We start from the raw sequence: 17,846 nt of genomic DNA on the forward strand, positions 1-17,846 counted from the left end.
CTACTGACCATGTGACCCAATGGCCTCACCTCCACCTAACCCAGTTTGACATACGGGGTAAGGGGGCCTACCAGCCTGGAAAGATCAGCGCTCCCAGCTCCTTTCGGTCTCAATCCTTTCCCTTTTACTCCCCTTCTCTGGAGCTGAGGCAACTTCCAGGGGATCCCGGTGCAAAAATCCCAGCCTAGGATACCCAGCTCCTCCCCTCCTTTCTAGTCTTTCTGGTGTCAGATTCCCTACTGCACTGGTGGGGATAAAGCTAGAGGAAGCTCCTAGAAAGTGACTAACAAATGCAAAGCTGTCAAAGGAGAGAGACCCAGAATGCAGAAGGTGCTAGGCTGAGGGACAAGGGAGGGCAGCCCAGTGAGTGGGAAGTGGAGGGGGAAGGAGCAGCAGGATCTGCCTGCCTGGTTACTTTCCACTTCCCTTCTGTAGCAATCCTGGTCCGTGTTTGGCACAGCCCTAGTGGGAAGCCGTCTCTGGACAGACGTCACCCAGACAGGGAAGTGGAGGGAAGGTTTGGAACTGCTGACTACCACAAAGTGTTTCAAACAGAGGACAAAGCAAAGCCCCAAAAAGTAGAGATGCTGAGCGCTCAAGAGATCAGGCGACAGTCTCAGCATCACCAGAAGGGGAGGAGCAAAAAGGAGCCGAGAGGAGCAGGAGGAGGGACCGACAAGGGGAGAATCACGCGGCCCCGGGGAGCCTTGCTTGCTCTGCAGCAGCATCTGCCCAGCGTCCTTAGTTCCCCTCCTCCTCTGGATCCCCTCCCACCCCACACCAAACCACAGGCAAACATCATGAGCTTCCTAGCCGCTGCTGTTTGTCCTTGGTCTGAGGAGACTCCACTCTTACAACAGTCCCAGCTCAAACTGTCCCCGACAGGTGAGGGCAGCCAGTGCTATGGAGAAGGCAGAGCTGGACTTGAGACCAGGCAACTCCTCAGTGGGGCACAAGTGAATGTGAGAAGCCACCAGTTCGGGGTGTGACTGAAGAAATCGACATCCATGAGAAATAGGTATCCCCGAGTCCTCCTGCCAAACTCCCCCACTGTGCACAACTCAGTCAGCATCCCAGGGACCTCCCCCACAACGTCCCCCAGCTTATTAGATTAGGACTTGGGAATCTGGCGCCAGTGGCTCTCAGTCTACTGGTCCTCTCTGCAATGCAGATAAGGGCTGAAGCAGCCCTGCTGTTGGAGAAATCTCCGTGTGGCCCCTGGGGCGGGCAGTCGGGAACAGGTGAATGTCTGGCACAGGGAGAAGCTGCTCACCAAAGTCTCAAGAGCAGAGATGCCGAACAGAAAAAGAAGTTGAGTCACATGTGTAAATTCAAATTTTCTAGGGGCCCATTGAAAAAGTAAAAATGACGCAGTATGATTAATTTCAAAACTAGATTTTATTTAACCCAATGTAACCAAACTAGTTTTATTTCAACATGTTATCAATATAAAAATCAGTGATGAAACTCTTAACATTATTTTTTTATACTTGGTCTTTGAAATCCAGTATATATTTTATATTCATAGCACATTTCAATTAAATCACTAATTTTTTTTTTTACCAAAAATATTTGTATATAAATTTCATTAAATTCACTGCTGGAAAAGTAGATTCACACATCCAAGTTGTTCCAAACATACTGTTTTCTAATAAATGAACAAAGTATCTGTTTTAAACTTTAAACTGGTTATAATTAAACAAATATAAAATCCCATTCTTCAGTTGCACTACCACCTTTAAAAGTGCTCAGTAACCGCACGTGGCCAGCAGCTACTATACAGCTAGAATGCAGCTCCAGAAATGGTGCCTGGCACTAAGCATAGAGAAGGGTCTCCCTAGTAAACAAAATATCACTCAAGAATAGTATTCCTCTCTACCACCCGCCACTCCTGTTCTCCTTTCCCAGTTTTTCCAGGATAGCTTCAAGGGTTAAAGTCTGCTAAGGAGACCAGGTTAATGTAATGAGCATTTCTACAGCTTGTCAAATCACCAACAAGCCAGTGCCCCCTCTTTAAAAAAAAAAAAAAATACACACACACACACACACCCTTTTGTTATGGATAAACCTTTATTTTTATTTATTTTTATGTGGTGCTGAGAATCAAACCCTGTGCCTCCCACATGCTGGCAAGCGCTCTACCGCTGAGCCCCAGCCCCAGAGTGCAGTCCCTCCTCTTACCTGACTGGAAAGGCCGCTCTTAGGCGGGTATGTGTGCCAATGAGGATGCAACTGCAACTGGGGACACGAGTGGGTATACCACATGGTTTTGTGGGGCATGACCACATGCAAGGATATGATAGAGGCAGTTCAATGGCAGCTCTGTCCAGGGTGGGAGAGAAGAAAACCGCCCAGAGAGAAGAAAACATTCATTTAGGGCCTCCTCCATTTAAATGGCCTTATATGTTTTCTTACTGAACCCTCCCATCAACCCCGTCTGGTAGGTAGGCATCTTAGTTCATCAACTCCAGGTAAAATAGGTTAAGTCACTCGGGTTGCTCGTGCACAGAGCTAGTTACCAGGGAACCTCATCTGAACTCAGGTTGGTCTGACTCATCACACTGCCACATTCACTGTTCTTGCCTCTTCTCCCAGGACCTCTCACTTGCAGGACATAAACTGTGACAAAGGTAACATCTTCCACCCAACTCATTCTAAACTTGTAAGGGCAACAGATCTGTTGTTAATCCCCACCTTCCTTCCATAACTCTATTTCAGGGAGTCGTTTTTACCATTTTGGCTTCAGCCCTTCTCCCAGTGCTCGGCTTCTGTCTCCAGGACGGGCAGAGAGGAGCAGAAACTCCAGGAATCAGGCAGACTGATGTAAAATGCCGGTCTCGCAGCAAAGGACTCTCTTGTGATTAAATATGAAGGCTCTGAACTTCCTAGTTCCTTTTCTGGGTTCTAACTTCAGCAAGCTCTTAGGTTAGAGAAAGGCTGTTCAGAAAATGCCGTATGGTGGAACAATCAGGGAGCTGTCTGAATCCATTCACTCTGCCCACCTTCTGCTGCCCGTGCTTGGCAGGTCCTCACGAAGTCATCTCATCACACACATCTTCCACCCGTACTAGCCTCCATCTCAGTCATGGTTTCACCTAGGCTGAGGGAACTTAAACCCAAAGTACTCTGGCACCATTACAGCGGGTCCCATTTGGGCCCTGGATATACTCTCTAACTTCTGACTTCCATTTCCTTAGCCAGGCTAGATCCTGATTCAGAGAATGAGAGCACTGCAAGGCAATGATCCTCAACCTTGAATCATGGGCCCTTGAAAATAACTAGTGCACTTTAGGAACAAAAATGTTTATCCATTATCCAGTCATGTGGAAGCCACCAAAGATCCTATGGAATGCAGGTTAGGAACCTCTACTGTGGGCCAGGTACGATGGTACACACCTATAACCCCAGAACTGCAGAAGCTAAGGCAAGAGAATTGCGAGTTTGAGGCCAGACACAGCAACTCAGCAAGATCCCGACTCAACATAAAAAATAAAGCTGGGTGCAGTGGTGCATGCCTGTAATCCCAGTGACTTGGGAGGCTGAGGCAGGGGGAACTGCAAGTTCAAAACCAGCCTCAGCAACTTAGCAAGGCACTTAGCAACTCAGCAAGACCTGTCTATTAAATAGAATATAAAAAAGGGCTGGGGATGTGGCTCAGTGGTTAAACACCCCTGGGTTGAATTCTCAGTACCCAAATAAGTAAGTAAATACATAAAAATTTAAAAAGGCTTGGGATGTAGTAAAGCTTAGGTTGCCTTTGTTCCTGGGGCCCAGTGGAGGCAAGGAGAAAGGCTGGGAAGGACCACAGAGTGAAGGAGGTGTTTAGCACAGATGATGGAAAAGGCCCTGTCCCCTTCTCCCACAGTACTCATTCCTCAGGGACAGGCAGTGTGAGGATCACTCATACTGGAGAATGTCTAAGACTAGAGATTCTCAAGTCATGTTTTGTAAGGGAAACGAAGCAAGACTTAAGAGATGGGAAGTTGAAGCCAGAGAGGCTGGGGAGAATCTCTCCCAGGATACCTGCCACAGTTCATCAGTCTGATCTAAAGATGCAATAGCACCAGCATAAATTATGAGAATAAGGCTCTTGCTCCTAGTTGCTGGTTACCTTCTTTCTTTTCCTTTTTTTTTTTTTTTTTTTTGGTAGTTGTATGTGGACAGCATGCTTTATTTTCTTTGTCTTGTTTTTATGTGGTGCTGAGGATCGAACACCAGTGCCTCACCCATGCTAGGCAGACGCTCTACCACTGAGCCCCAGCCCCAGCCCTCGTCGCTGGCTTCTGATAAAGAGGGTGGATAAATGAAAGAGAAAGGGCTGGCTCCTATGGTTGGCCAAAGGAGAGGTGAGTGCTGTTTCTCAAAGACTTGGGCAACTGAATGTTCCTTGAGTGGCTCATCCACATGTTTTATGGGAAGGGAACTTTGTGAGCCACGGCTCTGGAGTCAGGCTACCAGAGTCTGGGCAGCCCTCACTGCCCAGACACTAGCTAAAAATCTACTCTCCTGTTTCAGGCTTAACAGCTGCTCACCAAATTCTCTGGGAAATCCAGGCCTTCTGTTAACTTATTTCACCTACTACCTCCTGCAGCTTATTCAGAACACCCATCAAGGAAAGAGAAGGGACTCTAAGGAGCTGGAGATGAAAATACAGAAATTACTATTCACCCAATCCTGCATCTCACACTCAATCTCTCGATTCTGATTTGGGTTCTTAGTAGGAAAATGATATAAAAATTCCAAATGCACGGTGACTTGAGAGTGAGTCTGGAATCCTCTATTAGAATCACTTCAACTAAAGTCGTTTCCTCTGTTCCCCAATCTCACCAGCCAGTTAGAAGTCAACCCTCTTTTAAAAAATTCCCAGGAATAGTGATTCCACCTGGCTTTTCATGCCCTGATTAAGAAATCCTCCTGTCGTGTGATTTTGATCCCCATTTTGTACTTCCATTTCATTTCCTCTTTTTTTGCCCACCCCACCCTCACTGGAGCTGGACAATGATGATCTATAAAGTAAAGCTGCACCTTTTAGAGCAACACTGGGCATTCCTTGGATTTAAACTACTCTGTAACCTTTCTAAAGTAAAAATAGCTATAGCAATCAAGACACTCAAAAATCTAAACAAGAGGGGGCTGGGGATATGGCCCAGTTGGTAGAGTGCCCACCCGCACATTGAACCCTGGGTTCAATCCCCAGCACCAACGCAAACAAACAAACAAACAAACAAAAAAAAAATCTAAACAAGAAACATGTACATGACGAAAACTTTAAAACACTACTGACAGGACATCAATGACTTCAACTTACAGGAAGATTCTATATCATAAATACAATTCTCCTTTAAGTAATCGAAAAACATGATTCCAATCAAAATAACATTAGCCACATTGAAGTAAATTATGGCACAATATAAATATACTACACAGTAATACGAACAAATGACTTAAAATTATATACTGTATGATTGAATCTCACAAATATTTAAACAAAGGAAGCCAGACTCAAAGAAGTATATACTCTGTAATTGTGTGTGTGTGGCGGGGGGGGGGGGTAAAGCTAGTTTATAGTACTAGAAATCATTATCCTTGTGGGGAATACTGACTGGAAGGGGACACAGGGGGCACTGATAATGTTCTGGTTTTTGAACTGGTGCTGGTTATGAAAATGTATTCCATTTTTGAAAATTCATCAAAATGTGTACTTTCTTTTTTGCATTTTTCTGCAGGTACACTGTACATTAATTTTTAAATTGTGTTAAAAACCCAAAGTATAGCAATTAAAAAAATAAAATAAACACAAGAACATGGATATCAATGGAACAAAATGAAAAATCAAGAAACGAACTCAGATACTTGTAGAAATTTGGATACTATAAAGATAACATTCAAAAACAATGGAGAAAATAAGGGTTATTCAATAAGAAAGGCTGGATAAAACAAAATAAAATTGGACCTCTATTTCACATCTTTATACAAAAATAAATTTCAGATGAATCAAATATCTACATTATGTGGGATGGGGATGTAGTTCAGTGGTAAAGCACTTACCTTCCATGTACAAGGCCATGGGTTCAATCCCCAGTACTGCAAAAACGACAGACAGACAAAAACTCAAAAATGCACATACAAAATGGTAGTACAAAAATATGAAGTAGTTTTTTAAAAAAAAAAAATAACTTTGGTGGTAAACTTTTCTAAATATGATATGAAATCCAAAAGTTATCAAGGAAAATGTTGATACATTCAACTATGTATAAATTTTTAAAATTTCATTTAAAAAATCACCATAAACAAAACAGAACCAGCTGGGCGTGGTAGTGCATGCCAGTAATCCCAAAGACTTGGCAGAGGCAGGAGTATTGAAAGCTTGAGGCCAGCCTGGGCAACTTAGCAAGACCCTGTCTCAAAATAAAAAATAAAAAGGGCTGGGAATGCAGTTCAGTGGTAGGGCACCCGGGGGTTCAATCCTGGTACCACCTCCACTAGCAAAAAAAAAAAAAAAAGGACATAAACCCAACTGGGAAAAGAGGAAAATATTTTTAACTTAAATACAAAAAATAAATATTAAGGAAACATTCAATAAGCAATAAAAATATTAACAAAGTATATAAATATATAATTAACAAAAATGCAATTGCCAGTTAAAAGACGCTCAACCTATAAAGAAATAAAAATTGCAATGAGATACCATTCACACTGTCAAAATCAAGATGTGATAACACACTGTGTCAGTGTGCTATGAAACAGCTTTTCCACACATTGCTGATGGAAGAGAAAACTTGAACTTCTGAGGAAGGCAATATGGCAATGCTATACTTACCAAAATCCTTTTCAAACACTGATAGTGGAATAAAAATCAGAAAAAAAATTTGGGAGGAAATGAATTTGCAAAATTTTTTCTATCCAAATGATAAAAAAAAAAAACCAACAATGCATACACTTCTCTGACCTAGTCATTGCATTCCTAAGTATCTAACCTATAGATACAGAAGAGCAAAATGAAGTATGCTTGCATATCAACATAACTATGCTAAAGGACTTATTTAATATATCCTAATTTATGCTGCTATGAAAAGACTTCCAGATTATATAAAAAGGAAATTGCAAAATGGTATGTATGTTATTGACTGGGTATATATATGTGTGTGTGTGTGTGTGTGTATGCACATATATAATACCTGTGCATATATATGCTGACATATATATGAATGTTAACGTATGAAATATCTTGCCTCTGAAGAAAAGAGGAAATCGTCTGTAATAACTTCGGTTTCTTCTCACTCTTCCAGAACGTACACGCATTACTTATTCCAAACACATACATATTTTTAAAACTGATAGAAGTTGGGCACGACTGTAGTCCCAGCCACTGGAGGAGAGGCTGAGGCAGGAGGATCGCTTGAGTCCAGGAGTTCAAGGACAGCCTGGGCAACATAGCGAGACCCCTCTAAAAATAAAAATAAAAAACTGAGTACCAAGAGCATGTCCTAATTGATGGAAATGTAATCTTGCTTCTATCCAACGAACCTTTACAGGCGCTCACCGGGCACTGCGGCAGCAGCGGTGCGGCGGCCGTCCCAGCGACCCGGCGCGCCTGCCGGGGAGAGCCTCGGGCCGGCGCGGGCGGCGCGGAGCGCACCGAGCGGGCGCAGCGGCAACGGCAGGGCCCAACCGTTCTCAACGGTCCGGGGGCCCCGACGACGGCTGGAATTCACTCTTGCAAAGCAAACTGCCGCGGGCAGCAGCCCACCCACTCTCGCCCGCCAGGAACGTCCCCGGGTGGTCCCGCCGAGCCCGGGGGAGCGCGGCCNTTCCTCAGGGCTGGAGGTGAGATGAAACATCACGGGGGAAAGAGTGTGGCAGAGGGACAGAAGCGTGGATCCTCGATCTCCGTGACGCAGCGCCTGCCCCCACCCACGGAGCCTATCTCGCATGTTTTCAAATTTAAAAAAAAATGTCTTCCGCGTCTCCTGAGCTCCTCTCACTTGTGGGGGACCGAGCGAGGAAAAAAACCACCAGAGAAAAAAGTGGTGCAGAGCCGCCGGAATGAGGCTGGCTCCCCGGCGGCCAGTGGGTGTGCAGTGGCACCAACTCTGCCCAAGACACCCTCCTGGGGGCACCGTGACGCGGGGAAGGCCTTCGACGCCCTCACACCTGGGTCCCAGTCGCCGGAGCGCTGATTTTTCCCGCAAGGCTTAGGAGGCGGAAGCCTCCCCGGCAATTGGCTAGGAGATGGACCGGGAGGCCTCCGTGAAGCTTCTAATTGGCTGCCTAATTCTCTTCAGGTGCGATCTCCATGAACCACACCTGCCTCTCCGGGATCCTATTGGCTGGCGGGGTGGGCCGGCTTTGGAGTACATCCGGGTAATTGGACATCAGCGGGCCGCCGCACGTCGCTCACGGCAGGCCGGCGGAAGGATTGGTTGCAGCGGGGACGATCAGGCAGAGAGCGGGGCGCTGATTGGTGCAGGCGGGCTGCGGGGGTGGGAAGTCGTGACTGAAGCCCCGCCAGCCGGGCTCTAGCCGCGGTGCGTGTGGGAGGAGGCGGTGGCCAGGGTGAGGCGCGAGGCTGAGCGCTCGAGAGCCGACTTGGAGGAGCGGTAAAGGCGGGGCTCGAGAGCGGGAGTGTTGGGAGACGCCGGGCTGTGAACAGCTCTGGCAACTGGAAGGCAGGAATGTGGGGTCGAGGGAAGGGGGGTGTCCCCGCGTCCCGGGCAAGAGGGGGTGTGAGGCCCCGGGGCGAGTGTCAGCCCCGGGCTGTGGGGCGCTGCTTGGCCGCAGCTCTACCTCGGGGACCTCGGATCGGCTCCAGGAGACCTCTCGGGTCCCGCGGACTCGGGCGAGGGTGTGCATTGTCGAGCCGGGTCGGCGGAGAAGCTGCTTTCGTTCCCCCACCTGTTTCCGAAGTTCTCTCTAATGAGATAACCACTCTTAATTGACACAATAATGCGCCGGGCTTTTGGTGGGTTTCCCCAATATTCCTCTTTGTTTCTTAACGGAGAATCCTTGTGGGTTTGACTGACTCGGCTTCATTAACACATCCCGGGAGACAGGAGCTGACAGCACAGTGAACACATTCATTTGTAATCTCCGAAGAGGGGTTGGTGAGATTTAGCTTTTGGTTCAAATAGAAGTCCACCGACAAGTTTATCGTTGTCGTGGATATTCATTTTCTTGTGACACAGACTCCGCCACCGAATCAATAGTCTATTTCCAACACGATCAAATGGCAGGTGTGCCATCCAAAACCTGATGGCCAGCTCCTTGGCTCTCCCCTCTGCCTTTCCATAAATCAGTGGCTAGGTCTCGAGTGTTCTACTTACTAAAACTATCTCTGCTGATGAAAGCGATGCATGCCTGTAAGCCCAGCAACTTGGGAGTCTCAGGTAGGAGGACTACAAGTTCCAGGCCAGCCTGGGCAACTTAGGAAGACCTGTCTCAAAATTTTAAAAGGTCGGGGGAAGCAGTTCAGTAGTAGAGCATTTGACAAGCATGCATGAAACTTTAGGTTCAATTCCAGTATCACAAAAAAATTATCCACTACTATCTCTTCTCTCTCCATCATTGACACCTGGAGTAGTCTGGTCTCCCTGAACCTACTTTTGCTGCTTTCAGTTCATTCTTAAAACAGACGTAGCCATTAATCAAAAATTACAAGCAAGGTGTATGTTATGAAGGGATGTTTGGGATTCTGTGAAAGTTCCCATCAATGAAGCCCAACCTCGAATAGGTGGTCATGATTGAGGGAGTTTGGCTGCTGAGCCAGCCAAATATCAGATATCCTTGGTCTTGATTTTGGTAGTTTCAGAACTGAAAAACTATAGTGCTTCTGGCTTCCATACAGAGGTAGGATTATAATTAGCCTTCAAAACAGAATTATTTCCCTCAACCTTGTATTGTATAGAAATGACTAATCAGCCTTGTAACCTCAGTGAAATCCTTTTATATCCCTGAGCCTCAGTTGCCCCAGTTGTAACATCGTTAATGAAGAAAATAGTCTCTGCGGTCCCCCAGTTCTGAAATTCTGATTTCTGTACCCCATAAGCATGAATTATGGCCAGAAAGGTGGTGTTAAAGGCTGAGAGCATTCAAGAGCACAGGGGTAGGTTTATTTTTGGTTTTCCAAAACCTTTTAACACCTTCATACTCCTGTCAAGACCTCTGCCAGACGAGAAGCTCCATGGAAGCAGCTCTTGACTGTTGTATCCCCCAAGCCAAGCTCATATTGGATACTCGGTTTTCGTTGGTTTGAATAAATTGGCAGATGATAAATGACTTCTATTTTAAATGATTTTCAACTGTGTCCCGTCTAAGACAAACCTTTTAGCTCCTCCCTGCTGTTGCATTGGCCAATAATTTATTTTTTTGCACTGTCTAGTAGATGTTTATCTCCTACTAAAGTGTGACTATCTCAGAGCAGGAATTCTTATTCATCCTCTATCCCTAGCATGTTCAACTAGCAGTATAAAACCAAGGCACATTAATAACGAAGACAGGCTTTGCACTTTGGAGACCATATGAATAAATATATGAAGTAACTAGGAGAGGGAAAAAAAAGTAAAATCGTTCCTAGAGATAAAGAATAGATTATTTCTGATTTGTGGATGCCAACCCACAACAAGGGAAGGTGGGGAGAGGGAGACTAGAAGTCCATTGGGTTAGACAAAGGGGAATAGGAAAGACAGTAGAATTAATTGGTCAAAACTTTCCTATCCTTGTATTTGTATACACAACCAGGGTAACTCCACATCATGTATGACCACAAGAGTGGGAACCTAAATAGAATAGTTATACTCTATGTGTGTATATTCTGCTAAAATACATCCTACTATCATGTATAACTAAAAATTTAAAAAAGAATAGATTATTTCTTAGTATAGGAAAATATACTTTGAAAGTTATGTATTCAAAAATTAAGCAGAAAAAGATGGGCGTGGTAGCACACACCTGTAATCCCAGCGGTTTGGGAGATTGAGGCAGGAGGATCATAAGTTCAAAGCCAGCCTCAGCAACTTAGTGAGACCCTTTCTCAAAATAAAAAATGGGCTGGGCTGGGGATATGGCTCAGTGGTTGAACCCCTGGGGTTCAATCCCTGCTACCCAAAACAAAACCTTATGAAACCAAATTTGTTTCCTTTCCTCTGGTGTATACAGAGCTGTTTACTTGGTATCATGCAACCTTTCAGGCTGTTTAATAAAAGAGGGAGAAACTGATTTTTATTCAGTGATTTGGGGAAAGTACCTCATAAATGAAAACAGCCCACTTTAAACTCAACCCTTCTATCCTTTCCCTAAAAAAGCAGAGTGAAAGGATCAGTATTCCCTCAGGTTGATGCTCCAGTCTCTAAAAGTGATTTGCTAAACCTATAGAGCAACTGATTGTCCCAAAGAGACAAGATACTTGATAAAATTTTTTCACCAAGACAATAAAAGAAGGTTTTGATTTTTTTTTTTTTTCCTTCAGGCTATGAGTCTAGGCATGAGGGTAGATTAAATTAAAACTACTGCCTAGAAAATTAATGGCAAACTTCTGATACCTCTGAAGAATTTTATTCTGTTCTAGTTGGTAAAGCAGCCTGACTTAGATGCAGATGGGGTGGGGCAAGTTCTGGGGCTTGAGCTCTGAGCTTTGTGCATGCTAACAGGAGCTCTACCGTTGAGCTACATCCCCAACACACCAGATGCAAATTCTGGTGGTCTGTTTGAGTGGTAATGAGAAAACCACCTCAAATCTCCTTACCTGGATTTGTTCCTAGAAGTGATCTTTTCATGCTGGGTCTCCTTCCCTCTTGGCTCCTCCTCACAGGCTTTCAGGGAATGCACTTTTAGAACTAGTTTTATTCCAGAGTCCTGAATTAGAGTATTTTTAGGACTAGATATCGAAAGGAGATGTCATTAATAGGCAGTTGGATATACAAACCCTGGATCATAGGAGAAAGGTCCTAAACTAGATCATGAATTTGGGAATTGGCAGCATATAGATGGGATTTAAAGCCAGACCATGAATGAGACTTGATGAGACCACTCAGGAAGTGAAACAGAACAGAAAACAAAGGACAGACCCATGGGATATCTAGTGTTTGGAAGTTACAAGGAATGAGAAGGAACCAGCAACTGAAACAAATCAGTCAAAAAAGGAGGAGAGGCTGGGGTGTGGTGGTACATGCCTGTAATCCCATTGATTTGGGAGACTGAGGCAGGAGGATCAAAAGTTCAAAATAGCCTCAGCAATTTAGTGAAGTCCTAAGCAATTTAGCAAGACCCTGTCTCAAAATAAAAAGGACTGGGAATGTGACTCAGTGGTTGATACCCTTGGGTTCAATCCCTGGTATAAAATAAAGGAAGAGGGAAATAAAGGCAGGAAGATGTGCTGCTGGGGAGGCCAGGCAAAGGTATTTTTAGAGAAGAGGATATCACAGGCTATGCCAGATACTGTGGCAAAGTCATGTAAATTGAGAACTAAGAATTGATCTTTGGATTTAGAAATGCAAAATCAATGGTGACCTTGACAAGTAGGTAGAATAGATGAAGAAAATTTGAGGACTGAAGTTTTGGCATTCTAGAGTCTTCATGTGAAAGTAAGCAGGGAAATGGGATGTAGTTGGAGAAATAAGCAGAATAAAGATAGATTTTCTTTAAGAAGAGAGGATGTTTGTCTGATGGAAAAATCCAATAGAGGGAAGGACATTAACAACAAAGGAAGAAGACCTGGTGGAGCAACACGAATATGACAGAATTCAGCTATAGGAATAAGACAGTTCATTCATGGTCACAGGTGAAAAGGTCAAGTATTCAGGCACAAGTGAAGGTGGAGGGCTAGGGATGTAGCTCAGTTGGTAGAGTGCTTGCCTTGCATGCACAAGGCCCTGGGTTCAATCCCCCACACCTCACACATACACACACACACACACACACACACACACAAAAGCAAGCGAAGGTGGAGACAGGTAAATGTGGGGAAGCTTGTGGATATTTTGTCTGAAGGCTCTGCCTTCTCAGATAGGGAGCAAGAACATCATTTGAAAGAATGGAGGAGATGCTAGAGGTTTGAGAAGAGAAGGTGCAAAATCATTGGGAGAACCTAAATGTATGTAACAATACGGAATTATAGCAAGGGAAATGTTAAGATTTGCTTGACAGCAAAACGAATAAACAGTGTCAGATTAATAGCAACAAGGCCAGTAAGTCTCAATGAGATTTGATGTGCTTCTGAATCAGGCCAGTGCTATGTTGCTGGAAACATTAGCATACAGGTAGTAATGGAAGCTGCAGGTGTGGGTGAAATTGCCCAAAGAGCAGAGTGCCATTAGCAATGGATAGAAGGCACAGGAAGAGAAGTCCCCAGACTCTGAAGGATCTGACAGGGAAAACAGGAGGAGAAACCAAGAGAAAGAGGACACAGAAACCAAAGAAAGATTTTTGTCGGGGGGAATGGCTGCTTTCCTCCTGCTGCAGTAGGGTAAGACAAGGCTGCATACATGTTCTCTAGGTTGATGACCTGGGAAGTTAGGTCTGGTGAAGGAGTAGAGCAGAACTCCCTTTCACTGTTTTTTGAGGATTAAATAGAAACCGGAAGCAGAGATGGTAAACCAAGTCTATATTTACAAGATTGTACTAAGTCTGGAATGGCACTCCTTGTAGAGATAACATCTTCTGTAAAAGGTCCAGGACATAGATAAGGAGTTTTAAATAGTTTGATATGAAATTTAAGTATTTTTAAAAAATATTTTATTTGATCATTTGGCTTCTAAAACTAATTAATATAATTTTCTCCTTGGGGGAAAAAAGTGAAACAGTTATATATATCCCCCTTTGCTAACTTTTTTAAAAATATTTTTTAGTTATCAATGGCCCTTTATTTTATTTATTTATATGTGGTGCTGAGAATCACACATGCTAGGCAAGCGCTCTACCACTGAATCACAACCCTGGCCCCTCTTCACTAACTTTTTTAATACCCTGAGATCTTTTTCATGAAATAGATTTTGAGATTTCTGAAGCTCTTGAAATGGGAAATTAGTAAAATTGTTTTCAATAACAATGTGTTCTCATGTCCCTATGCCAGCCATCCTAGCAAACTGATGAAAGCTTTTTCCTTGGTTTGCTTATTTCAGGATGTAAGTCAGAGTATAGCAGAAAATGTCCACCGAACGGACTTCTTGGACAAGCATGTCCACTATTCAGAAAATAGCCCTGGGCCTTGGGATTCCAGCCAGTGCAACAGTTGCCTATATCCTATACCGCAGATACAGGGAAAGCAGAGGTATGTGAACCCTACAATTGTGCCTGTGAAAATACTCCAACCATGTTCCTGCCTTGTTAAGTTGAAATGAAACTATCTCCTTGCCATACCATGTATTGTTTGGTGAGATATAATTGACTTTCTGTGAGGAGTTTGAAAATATTTGATTTCTTCTTTTCTATGTTCTTAATGTGAAGCTAGTCTGTGAAATAACTTATAACTCCATTGATCCTTTCACAAAATCAATGTGACATGGGGGTTTTTAAAAATATTTCTATGTTCCTTTTAATTAGTTATTAGAAGAAGGTAGATTTGTCACAGGCTAGACCTAGAGAAATAACTAATGTACAAATAAGTCGGGAGAAGTTTTGAGTCTTAGATGGCTTAGACAACTTCTGGCCTTCATTGTTCTCCAGGAGTCTTGTCCTAGAAGTAGTTTGCCCAAAACCTAGAACACCTTTTCATAGTCTGCTTTTCCCATGTTGGCATCCCCATATTAGCATTTCCTGGTGTTAGCCTGGTATCCAAGAGAAAGGGCCATGTGGGGTGGGGTTGCTGGGGGTTGAACTCAGCCTCACGAATACTAAGCATGTACTCTACCACTGAACAACACCCTAAGCCCCATCTCTGTTCTTTTAGGAACTTCTAATTCTCACTCAAATGCTGCTTTTGTTTGTCATTATGGTTGACATTCACAGTTTTACCTCTTGATCAATGTCTCTGACAACCAGATTGAGAAGGGATGGTGGTAGTTTCTTGTGTATTTAAGTCTGATCTAATGAGCCATGATCTGTGCAGAAGAGCGGCTGACATTTGTTGGGGAGGACGACATCGAGATAGAGATGCGAGTTCCCCAAGAGGCTGTGAAGCTCATCATTGGTCGGCAAGGAGCCAATATTAAACAGGCAAGTGTTTGAGCAGGCAAACAGCTTTCCCAGATATTGTGTCTATTTATTGACTTCTCATTCCTTCCTCTCACCCTATATCACAAATCGCACACTTACTTTCTGTAAGAAAGTAAAGCTCTGGATAAATTACAGAAAAATTTTAACTATGCTGTTTTCCTTCCTAGAGAATAGATGATTTAGCTTGAAATAGAAGTTTTTAATTGGATGATTCTCAGCTTGGTATAGGTTGAACCAGTCTTTTCTGTTATGGAATTAATGAACTTGCTCATTAATTGGCAGTAAATATAGAATTGCCTGGTTTTTCTTATCATCCTCCATTGTTCAGTTAAAATGTCAAGAAAACAAAATCTTTAATTCTCTAATCAAGATAAAACTGGTGAGGGATGGATTATAAACATAGAAATGGTTTTGAATTAACTTCTATTTGTAATTACCTTGGTCATTAATCTCCTTCCTTAAGCAGAAGTAAATGAAGACTGATTGTAGCATTTCTGAATAACTGATGGTTTTATCAACTCTATCTACCTCCAGGGTTTGTTTAGAGTGTCATTAGCTGGGCCCCACTGGGGGCTCTTCCAGAATACACTGCCATGTCTCCTTTCCTTTGCAGCTGCGGAAACAGACAGGTGCACGGATTGATGTGGACACAGAGGATGTAGGCGATGAGCGAGTGCTGCTTATCAGTGGTTTTCCTGTTCAGGTGTGCAAGGCCAAAGCAGCAATCCACCAGATCCTGACAGAGAATACCCCAGTGTCTGAACAGCTCTCAGTCCCCCAGAGATCTGTGGGCAGAATCATAGGTACCACTAGACAGCTTCCTGTGCTGTTTCCTTTATTCTTTACTTTTGCCTTTCTTTTACATCTTCCCAAGGATTCTCCTGGCCTACTCCCCCTTCACCTTACTGTGGGGGTGGGGGGGAATGGAAATTGAATCCAGAGCTTTACTTTCTTACAGAAACAAAACCCATTACTTTAAGAAGTGATATGATCAGAATATGTCTATAGGTTCCAGAACATTCTGGTAAATGCAGTCATCTCATGATAAAACCTTTAGTTATCACGTTATCCCAAGTCATTCCGAACCGTGCTGTATCTGGCACCTTTTATGCTTCCCCTGGATCATTCCTTAATGCTGCTGTTTGAGAAAGAAGTTCTTGCCCTCATTTCAGGGTTCTTATACCATGTAGTGTGTATCTTAGGAGATGGGAATGTAAAGTTTGTATAGCCTTGCTGAGTAGCCAAAAAATGAAAATGACATGAAGTTAGCCTACCCAAAGTATGGAGTTTAAGTAAAATGGGTAAATCAGAGTCCTGTATACTCTTTCCTACAGTAATGTCTTGAAAAGCTCATGATTGCTGTGCAACGCCTTGCATTCTGTTCAGTTTGGAAATGAGAATTGACTCCCTTCTGATAGTATGTATAAAATGTTGATTTCTCTAATAGTTAAGGTCAGACACATTTTTGTGTATTGTTCAATGTAGGGAGAGGCGGCGAGACAATTCGTTCTATCTGTAAGGCGTCTGGAGCCAAAATTACCTGTGACAAAGAATCAGAGGGCACATTACTATTATCAAGACTTATAAAAATCTCAGGAACACAGAAGGAAGTGGCAGCAGCCAAGGCAAGTAGTTGACAGATTTGGATCATTCCTAAGAGTGTGAAGAACCCATTATAAATTCCTTTCTGGATCAACATCTGGCTGCATAGATACTATCCCTTCCTTTATTTTCCACAGCATTTGATACTGGAAAAAGTTTCAGAAGATGAAGAACTTCGGAAGAGAATTGCCAATTCTGCAGAAACCAGAGTCCCACGCAAGCAGCCAATCAGTGTGAGAAGAGAGGAAGTGACAGAGCCAGGTGGAGCTGGAGAACCAACTTTATGGAAAAACAGCAGTTCTAGCATGGGGCAAGCTGCACCCCTGGCAGCTTCTCCCCGCAAAGGAAGTGGTGACATGGCTATTGTAGGCCCAAAAAATGGTTCCAAGGAGAAACCTAATGGTGACAGCTTTCAGAAGTCTGGAGACCAGACCAGTCCTGAGATGTCCATGTTTGAAAGTATGTAACAAAGAGGGAACATATGAAGGATGGGAATACTGGCTTAACTGACCCAAAATAGGACGCAATTAAAAAAAAAAACTATTTTTGTGACTGTATTTATAAGTCTATCATCATAGATTAATGTACTATTTTACTTAATACTAAACATTAATAATATTTTTTCTGAATATGAGCCAGCTGGTGAAGGCAAATGAGATAGGAATATGCTAACACAGCAAACTAGTCTGTGAACAGTACATCAAATAATTGAATTTACATTATAGTCTTTCACCAGACATACTTTTTAAATGAGTATAAGTCCTCAACCTGATTTTTCTTTTTATTGCATGTCTCATTGATGGTTCTAAAAACCATCACTCTTCAAGAAGAAAAAGGCTATGAGCTTTCTCTTCTATGCAAAGGTGCTGACATGGGCAAGAAAGACGAGGACCCTCAAGAGGCTCCTTGGAGGGCTTGGGGATGTGGCTCAAGCAGTAGCGCGCTCTCCTGACATGCGTGTGGCCCGATCCTCAGCACCACATACAAAGAAAGATGTTGTGTCCGCCGAAAACTAAAAAATAAAAATATATTAAAAAAAATTCTCTTTCTCTCCCTCCCATCACACACACTCTCTCTCTACTCTCAATAAACTCAAT

General features: G+C 43.4%; 2 protein-coding genes across 2 annotated transcripts in view; both read left to right on the top strand.

Annotated features, from left to right (window-relative positions):
- The first annotated feature begins 3,940 nt into the window (after window positions 1-3,940).
- The window catches only part of Mrpl9 (mitochondrial ribosomal protein L9), a 28,848-nt gene continuing 14,942 nt past the window's right edge, over window positions 3,941-17,846 (top strand). Inside the window, exon 1 of the mRNA XM_015502667.2 lies at window positions 3,941-4,017. Within this exon, the coding sequence (XP_015358153.2) occupies window positions 3,941-4,017 (77 nt within the window). The remainder of the gene's footprint in view (window positions 4,018-17,846) is intronic.
- Window positions 8,492-17,846, top strand: part of Tdrkh (tudor and KH domain containing) — a 13,023-nt gene continuing 3,668 nt past the window's right edge. The window contains exons 1-6 of the mRNA XM_015502909.2: window positions 8,492-8,600; window positions 14,115-14,263; window positions 15,041-15,147; window positions 15,761-15,950; window positions 16,633-16,772; window positions 16,887-17,208. Coding sequence (XP_015358395.2) covers window positions 14,140-14,263; window positions 15,041-15,147; window positions 15,761-15,950; window positions 16,633-16,772; window positions 16,887-17,208 — 883 coding nt within the window. The 5' untranslated portion in view covers window positions 8,492-8,600; window positions 14,115-14,139. The remainder of the gene's footprint in view (window positions 8,601-14,114; window positions 14,264-15,040; window positions 15,148-15,760; window positions 15,951-16,632; window positions 16,773-16,886; window positions 17,209-17,846) is intronic.

Source organism: Marmota marmota, unplaced genomic scaffold (assembly GCF_001458135.2).
Source record: "Marmota marmota marmota unplaced genomic scaffold, marMar, whole genome shotgun sequence".
Lineage (NCBI taxonomy): Eukaryota > Metazoa > Chordata > Mammalia > Rodentia > Sciuridae > Marmota > Marmota marmota.